The sequence below is a fragment of the Miscanthus floridulus genome, chromosome 9, assembly GCF_019320115.1.
Source record: "Miscanthus floridulus cultivar M001 chromosome 9, ASM1932011v1, whole genome shotgun sequence".
NCBI lineage: Eukaryota > Viridiplantae > Streptophyta > Magnoliopsida > Poales > Poaceae > Miscanthus > Miscanthus floridulus.
In genome coordinates this window covers 18,460,219-18,468,931 of record NC_089588.1, presented here as the reverse complement: position 1 = coordinate 18,468,931, position 8,713 = coordinate 18,460,219, and the positions used below count along the sequence as shown (strand labels likewise).

At 52.5% G+C, this 8,713-nt stretch overlaps 2 protein-coding genes across 2 annotated transcripts; one reads left to right on the top strand and one right to left on the bottom strand.

Annotated features, from left to right (window-relative positions):
- Positions 1 to 1,216: 1,216 nt before the first annotated feature.
- LOC136479359 (uncharacterized) lies at positions 1,217 to 6,510 on the bottom strand. The gene is made up of 5 exons (XM_066477250.1): positions 5,022 to 6,510; positions 2,446 to 2,812; positions 2,153 to 2,354; positions 1,894 to 2,061; positions 1,217 to 1,531 (listed from the first exon to the last, which is right to left on the bottom strand). Exons 1-5 carry the CDS (start codon positions 6,508 to 6,510, stop codon positions 1,217 to 1,219), a joined length of 2,541 nt encoding a protein of 846 aa, XP_066333347.1.
- Positions 6,511 to 7,347: 837 nt separating this feature from the next.
- On the top strand, positions 7,348 to 8,352 carry LOC136479358 (uncharacterized). Its single transcript, XM_066477249.1, has 2 exons — positions 7,348 to 7,365; positions 7,552 to 8,352. Exons 1-2 carry the CDS (start codon positions 7,348 to 7,350, stop codon positions 8,350 to 8,352), a joined length of 819 nt encoding a protein of 272 aa, XP_066333346.1.
- The last annotated feature ends 361 nt before the right edge of the window (positions 8,353 to 8,713 follow it).

The window sequence follows — 8,713 nt, the reverse complement described above, 5'->3', positions numbered from 1 at the left end:
AAAATTACTTTGCCGAGTGCCCCTGTCCAGGCACTCGGCAATTTTTTTTTATTTTTTTAAAAAAATTACTTTGCCGAGTGCCCCAGCCCAGGCACTGGATTTTTTTTTAAAAAATACTTTGCCGAGTGCCCCTGCCCAGGCACTCAGCAAAGTTTTTTTATTTTTTTTTAAAATACTTTGCCGAGTGCCCCTGCCCAGACACTCGGCAAAGTTTTTTTTTTAAAAAAAATACTTTGCCGAGTGCCCCAGCCCAGGCACTCGGCAAAGAATTTCTGGATTTTTTTTGGAAAAAACTTTGCCGAGTGCCTTATCCATGGCACTCGGCAAAGACCCCGAGAATTGTAATTTTTTTTTACATTCCATTGTAACAGACAATATATATATATAATCATCACATCTATATCACCAACATGCATTATATATCACAAGCACACGCATATTTAATAAATCCATCGAAAATCCATCACAAATGCACCAAGGTTCAACATCACAAGTTTATTATTACAAGTTCGACATCACAAAGTTCAACATCTCTACTGCGGCGACGAAAACTGCAGGTGTGGCCCCCTGGACAGCGGTGAAGGACCGGACTGCGGCGAAGGGTTGACGTGATCAGCCGCCGGTGACACGCTAGCGGGATTGTTTGAACCCGCCGACGGAGGCTGCACAAAAGAGAAGAGATTGCATGTGTTAGACTAAAAATTGAAAATTTCGGCAGCACCTCCCCTGCACGGGGAGGTTTCCAACCTGCAAGAAACAACGACACGAAGGCCGACAATCACAACGGCACGAAGGCCGACAATCACAACGGCACGAAGGCCGAAAATCACAATGGCACGAAGGCCGACAATCCCAACGGCACGAACGCATTAAACTTCCATACTCACAGGAGTGAAGTGTCGAACCGGAGCTAGAGCTGGCAACTGCACTTGGACACCCGATGCTTGCCCGATGGTTTGCATGATCTGATACATGTCCGCCATCTGCTTCTTCGTGGCCTCCAGCTCTGCGGTCAGGTGCGCTTGCGTCTCCCTTGTCTCTACCAGCTCGGCCTGCAGTGTTTCAATCACATGTTTCAGTATTGCAAATCTGATCAATGTGTGTAACATTCAATGTACGACGAGTGAAACCAGAATTACCTGAAGTTCGTCGACCCGCGACAGTGTTGGAGTAGGCCGTGCACGTATGGGAAGGCTTCTGGCCGTGCTCCGTGCCCTCACGTCGGAGAGAGAGAGGGTGCAGAGCTCGAGGAGTCGGCACCGTCTACAATCCACAACCGCCCGTGCTTCCTGCCTTGCCCCAGCCTCATGATCACCTCTGTCTCAAGGGGCTCAGTGCTCATATTGTGATCTGAGCCACGGAGCGCCCTAACCGCCTCCGTGTAGTCTCTGACCTTAGCGTGGACGCTCGGGTCAGAGTAAGCCTGGGTAGGGGCATCCGGGTTGAAGACGACACCGGATTTCATCGGACCCATGTGGGACACAGCCCATGCCCCAAACTCTGACACCGGCACGTCCGGGTGTGCCACCTCCTGCGAGAAAGATGGCAAGATGATTAGAAATCAGGCAAAATTGAGCGTTAGAATAGATAAATGACATCTCGTACAAGTGCCCGCTTGAATGCGGGGAGGTTGCGGCTGCCTTGGTGGTGAGTTGGAGCGGTCCTCAGTGCCCGCTTCCGCTTGCCTTGCTCGTGCTTTGCGATGTACGCCGGGTCAAGGTACCTGTCCACGATCCTCGACCATGCCGATCTATGCGACATGCACCACAAGGCCGGCACCTACACATCATCAAGTGTTTGACATATAAGAAGATCAATTCTAGACCTACTAAATCTCAAAACGAATTAATATTATTCACCTACCTGAAGGTACTGCTCCTTGGTCAGCGCCACATTTCTTGCGCCGGTTTTGTTGAGGGGCTCTTTCTTGATGGACCTGTAGTAGTCGACATGGGCCTGGAGTCGCGCCTCGTGAATTATGTCGCCGACGTACTTCTTACAGGCTCTGTGTGCCGTCTGATCCGCCAGGGTCTCTCTACCTTCTTCGGCCTTGAAGTACCTCTACATACAAACACGATGTATCCGTTCATTATTTCAATAAAAGACTTAAGCAATAGAGGAGATGTATTGAGCTATGTTGTGAGACACTTGCCCAAAAGTCTGCCAAAACCCGCTCCTGCTTGTTGTCCTGCTCGTCATCCGAGCCGAGCTTGTACCTGTCCCACGACCAGGCCGGCTCCCACCTCCCCTCTTTCAAGTCCACAAGGCCAGGGAAGTGTTTCCTGCACAGACATCCCAGGATGGTAGCGAGGGTGCGTGGGGGGTCAAGAGCACCCGACAGAACTAGCCAGCCCCTGCACAAGTGATTACAAAAAATTATCAGTTTCTCTTTTGATTTTCAACGTATCATATGAAGTACTAGTGATAACATCTATAGTTACTTACCTTCTTCCCACATGACGAACCAGTGGGCGTCGGTCAGGAAGCGGAATCGGAGGAAGGCTTGTGGTACCTCGTAGGTAGGGAGCCGAGAAAGTAGAACTGTCCTCCGTCTGCTGAGTCCCCTCATCCCTCGACGGAGTGTCTGTGGTCGTGCCCGTGGCCGCCACGTGCTCCTCCGGGGTAGGAGGCGGGTCCCTCCTGGGGCGACCCCGGCCCCTCCCCCTCCCCCTCCCTGTGCTGGGGTGACCCGGGCCTACTCTCGCCACTGGGGGCGAAGACGTCCCCTCGCCTCCATCAGGAGGGCGTAGCCTCTGGTACACCAAGAGCACCTGCCTTGGTGAACGGTTGCCCACCATCTTTGTTCTGTCACCTGCAATGTACAAAGAATGAACAACAAGCGTTAGTACATACATGTCAAATAGTTCAAAATGAATAAACATAACAAAATTTAATAAAAAACATAGTATTACATGGTTTAGGAATAATCTTCATGATTGGGGTCATAGGTCTCATCATCACTGTCAAAATTGTCCAAATGGGCAACACTATTCAAAGGTTCTGTGTCTTCTTCATTGTCTTTGCCTAAATGGAATCGCTCAAGCATTTGAATGTCCTTCGGATTTAGCACTACATCTCTAGGGTCCTCGTCATCAACCATTTCATTGTCTACTTCCATGGCGGTTGTCACACCGGGTAAGACTATCTCAAAGCTCCCTTGTAGCTCATCTGCTTGATAGAACTCTCCATCATATGTGTTTGTGTCGAAGGTGTAATCTTCATCGTTTGGAACAGGTAGTTTACCATGCGAAGATACCTGGTGCACAATAGACCAACCCTTAAGATGGTCTTTGTCTTGGCACGCGTATGGCGTATGATACACCTGCACGGCCTGTTGAGCCACAATATAGACATCTTTTCCTTTATAGACGGAATCATGCCTAATCTCGACTAGCCCAAGATGAGGGGTCCGTCTCGTTCGTGCAGGATCAAACCAGTGGCACTTGAATATGACAGGAGTAAGAGGTACCCGACCCTCATATTCAAGTTCATAGATCTCAATTATTCCGTAGTATTCGACGTCATTAGTGCCCGGCGTAAAAACTTGGCTGTTGGTGGTTTTCCGACCGGGCCGAGTCTGCTCGTGTCTTGACGTGTGGAAGCGATATCCGTTCACATCATAACCGGTATATGACTTCACCCTTAACTTGAAGCCGTTTGCAACCTGTCTCAACTCGTCACTCATGGACGCATTGGTTTACGCCTGCAAGCTCAAGCATGATACATCGTTATACTATTGGAACGTACAAGCTACTAAGGAATATCGACGAACGTACGACCTTTTGTTTGAACCAAGAAATAAAATTAGGCCTCCTAGCTCCTGCACCCTCTGAAAGAAGGGTATCATGTTCGTGCGAGGTAGGATCCCTTGATTGATGCCACTCTTGACGAACAAATTCCCTGTACCAAAGAGAATCAATGGGGTTCGATACAGAACAGTGACGTCGTATTGAAACAAGTTCGTTGAGAACTTACTTAATGAATGGCGCAACCTCGACAAGGTTGGTGAACACATATAGCGTGATTCTGTGCCACTCTTCTAGATCCAATCTCTTGGGGGTCGATCCACTTGCGCTGCCTAGTTGGCATTTGAAAAGGCTGAGGGTCGATTCAACTTCACTAGCATTGTAACGAGGGGGTGGATTATGCTTGCTAGGAAGGTTCGGCTTGTAGTAGGATGTCGTGAAGTTTGCAACCTCCTCCCGAATGCTTGCCTCTGCAATGGAAGCCTCAATTCTGGCTTTATTTGTATATTTCTTGCGAAGAGTCTTTAGACATCGCTCGATTGGATAGCACCAACAGGCCTGCACGGGCCCCCCCCAACCGTGCCTCGGTTGGGAGGTGCACAATTAGATGCTGCATCAGCAAGAAGAAGCCGGGTGGAAAGATCTTCTCAAGCTCACAGACCAACTTAGGTGCCATAGTTTCCAATTCTATAATGATGGTCGAAGATAGCTCCTTGGCACAAAGCTGGAGAAAGAAGTAGCTCAACTTTGCCAGCACTAGCCAGACATGCTCAGGGACATAGCCTCGAACCATCGACGGAAGTATGCACTCAATCCATATGTGGTAGTCATGACTCTTCATCCCGTTGACTCGTAGAGTCTCTAAGTTCACTCCCCTGCTCAGATTCGCTGCATACCCATCAGGGTACATTAAATTCTTGATCCATCGAAGTACTTCCCTCCTTTGATCGATTTTCAAGACATAGGGGACCCTAGGCCTTCTCCACTGCTTTCCTGTTGCAGGAGGCCACATCTCTAGGTTTGGCCTATCGCACAACGTCGCCAGGTCCACTCTAGCCTTAGGGTTGTCCTTATACTTGTCAGTGTCCATGAGCGTTGCCCAAAGTGCCTCGGTGATATTCTTTTCAGTGTGCATGACATCAATGTTATGGGGCAGTAGGAGGTCATCGAAATAGGGGAGCCTCGTCAAGCCGGACTTATGAGTCCACATATGTTGCTCACCATATCCCACGAAACCACCATCTTCGTTGGGCATGAGAGCATCTATCTGAGCACGAACCTCCGCCCCAGTCCTCAAGTGCGGTCTAGGGTCCATCGCTTTGACACCTTTCGTAAAACTCTTGACGTCTTCTCTAAATGGATGGTCAAGAGGGAGGAATTGACGATGTTTGTCGAACGACAAATACTTGCCACCCTTCTTCAACCATATGAACCTCACAGCTTCCTTGCATATTGGGCATGGGAACTTCCCCTGAACACACCAGGCGCACATTAAACCGTACGCCAGGAAGTCGTGCAGGGAGTAGTGGTACCAGACGTGCATTTTGAAGCTAGTCTTCATAGCTCGGTCGTATGTCCACACCCCTTTGACCCAAGCATCGATCAACTCATCTATCACAAGCTCCATGAAGACACCCATATTACTCCCCAGGTGTCCAGGGATTATCAACGATAGGAACATGGTATGTTGTTGAAAGGAGAAGCCAGGGGGGAGATTCAGGGGGATGACGAACACGGGCCAACATGTATATGGTGTAGCCATCATGCCATATGGATTGAACCCATCTGTTGCCAGCGCGACACATACATTACGAGCCTCCTCTACTTTGAGAGGATGCCGCGAATTGAAGTACTTCCATGCATCAGCATCGGATGGATGTACCATCTTCTCAGGATTGTATCGTGTGTCGTTTTTGTGCCATGTAATCTGTTTTGCGGATTCCTCGGTCATGAATAGCCGTTGGAGCCTCGACAGGAACGGAAGGTGTCGTAGGACTCTCATGGGGATCTTAAGCTGCCTCTTCTGGCCATCGCCAGAGTCTACCTCCACGTACCTGGAGGATTTACACTTTGGGCAGTACTTTGCATCCGCGTGTTCTTTCCTAAATAGGACGCACCCCTTCGGACACACATGTATCTTGTCATACGGCATCTTAAGTGCAAGAAGAAGCCTCTCTGCCTCGTACAAGTTCTTCGGCATAATGTGTGTCTTCGGTAGCATATCGCTCCACACGGCCACCATCTTGTCAAAGCCTTCTCGACTTAGGTTTAACTCGGCCTTCAACCCCATTACGCGACCAATGGCGTCCAGCTGAGAAACATTAGTATGATCATGAAGGGGTCTTTGTGCCGAGTCCAACATCAGGTAGAAGGCATCTGTGGCAGCCTCCATCTCCTCCTTGTCACGTCCTTCAGCGAACTGAGCTTGGTGCGTGTCATCCAGCATGTCTGCTACCCCGGCATCATCATCGAAAGCCTCGAGCCATGGTCTCACCACCGCCTCCCTGATACGATCGGCTTCACCATGGTGGATCCACCGGTGGTAGCCCGGAGTAAATCCAAACTTCACAATATGTTTACCCATGGTTAACCTATCTTTCCTTCTTCTGTTGTCACAACCGCTACATGGACAAACCACTAGAGAATGGCCTCCGACACTCTCACCAAATGCATGCTGTAAGAATTCTTCGACCTTGACTATAAACAGCAAGTCGTAATCATGCTCGTCTCTCCGGAGCGTGTACATCCACTCATGGTCCTCCATCCTTTAACAGATGTATCAGCACATATGAGTCACCATCAATTGCATCTGCGCGGTGTCCCTACTCTCTAATAGGTGAGGATAGGTCCTAATCCCACCCGTGGATCCGTAGATGAGGTTAGTTTCCATGCCCCGCTCCTATCCGAGACGGAATTTCGGCAGCACCTCCCTGCTGTTCTCCTGATACACGTCCTGCAAGGGAGAGTGTGTATCCGGAGAACAACAGGGGGTGATGCCGAAAACACCGTCTCGGACCGGAGCGGACCATGGAAACTAACCCATCTACGCATCCGCGGGCTGTCCAAAAAACGTGGACAATCCGAAACAGAAATGCTCGCAGATATGCAAAGATCTACATACCTCCAAAGATATCTCTTTCGGACGGGAGACGCCTAACTAGGCTACACCGATCTACGACGACAGACAAGCGGAAAAAGAGATGATTTATACCTAGGGTGTCGGTGAAGTCAGGCTAGCGAGGCAGTGGCGAGTCGACGCAGTGGCGAGGCGACGCAGTGCAGGTAGACCCGCGACGCCGACAAAAATGATCGGGGACCTCCGGGTCACCTCCGACAGGTCCTGCTCTGCAAAAGAAGAAACACGACACTATAAGTTCAAAATTTCGGTAGCACCTCCCTTGCACGGGGAGGTTTCCAAAACCTACAAAAAACAACGGCACGAAGGCCGACAATCACAAACGGCACGAAGGCCGATAAGAACAGTGGCACGAAGGCCAACATCACAACGGCACAAAGGCCGACAAACGGAGAAAGGGTGGATATACCTTGCCCATGCTCGTAGGCGGTTCGGTGATGGTAGGGGCATCGGCGGGACGGGCGCATGGGGAAGACGGCCGAGGCACCTCCTCCTCCCCTCTACCTCGGCTTCCTCCCCCTCTCCCCTTCTCCTCCTCCTTCCTCTCCTCCTCCTTCTTCCTTTTTCTTCTCTTTTTTCCTTCTCCTTTTCTTCCTTTTCCTTTTCATTCTTTCTCTTCTTTTTTCTTCCTTCTTCTCCTTACTGTTGCTTCCTCCTCCTTCTTCCAAGCCGGCGGCAAGAGCAGGGGCGCACGGGGCCAGCGCGTGCAGGGGAGGACAGCCGCGCGCGCCGGCGGTGGCAGCACGCGCGGACGGCGGCGGCAGGCCGCGCTTACGGCGGCGGGCAGCGCTGACGGCGGCAGCGCGGCTGGGCTGGGGGGTACTCAGGGGTGGGGGCGCGCGGTGGCTGGGGCTCGCCGGTGTGGGCGCGCCGGGGAGCCGTGCAGCTGTGCTGGGGGTGCTCGGGGGGCGGGGGCGCGCTGTGGCGGGGGCTCACCGGTGTGGGCGCACCGGGGAGCCGCGCGGCCGGGCGGCGCGGCGGGGCTGGGGGGTCCTCGGGGGCGGGGGCGGGGGCGCGCGGTGGCGGGGTCTCACCGGCGGCCGCGCGTCGGGGAGCCGCGCGCCGGGGCTGGGGGTGCTCGGGGGCGGGGTCTTGCCGGCGTGGGCGCGCCGGGGAGCCGCGCGGCCGGGCTGGGGGGTGCTCGGGGGCGAGGGCGTGCGGTGGCGGGGGCTCGCCGGGGGCGCGGCGGAGCGGCGCGGGCGGCGCTGGCCGGCAGGGGAGGCGCGGCGGGCGTCGGGGTGCTCGGGGGTGGGGTCTCGCCGGCGTGGGCGCGCCGGGGAGCCGCGCGGCCGGGCTGGGGGCTGCTCGGGGGCGGGGGCGCGCGGTGGCGGGGGCTCGCCAGCGTGGGCGCGCCGGCGCGGCGGAGCGGCGCGGGCGGCGCTGGCCGGCAGGGGAGGCGCGGCGGGCGTCGGGACAGAGCAGGCGGCTAGGGTACTGGGGGTGGGGGGGATTTTGGGCCGGCGGTTTTAGTTAAAAAAAAATTTGCCTAGTGTAAGCCCCTTGAGCACTCGGCAAATTTTTTTTTTAATTTTTTAAAACTTATTTTGCCGAGTGCCAGCGTCAGGCACTCGGCAAATTTTTTTTTATTTTTGAAAATCATCTTTGCCGAGTGCCCCCTGGGCCGGCACTCGGCAAAGTCCACTTTGCCGAGTGCCCCCATGGCACTCAGCAATTTTTTTTTTATTTTGGGCCCAAATTTTTTTCTGTGGCCATGTGACAGTATTTAAAACTCTATTTTAAAATTTGGGACAATTTTGACTTTTTTTGATATATTTCATTAGTTTATTTCGTTTCAAAAAAAATTTGGGCCCAAAATAAAAAAAAAATTGCC

Bases quoted from the DNA above. Each gene is read 5' to 3' on its own strand.
- LOC136479359 (XM_066477250.1), bottom strand. From the start codon at position 6,510: ATGGAGGACCATGAGTGGATGTACACGCTCCGGAGAGACGAGCATGAT. The intron at 2,355-2,445 runs GTAAGTAACTAT...TCACTTGTGCAG, and splicing joins GTTCGTCATGTGGGAAGAAG to GGGCTGGCTAGTTCTGTCGG. The intron at 1,532-1,893 runs GTGGCGCTGACC...TCTTTCTCGCAG, and splicing joins ACAAAACCGGCGCAAGAAAT to GAGGTGGCACACCCGGACGT.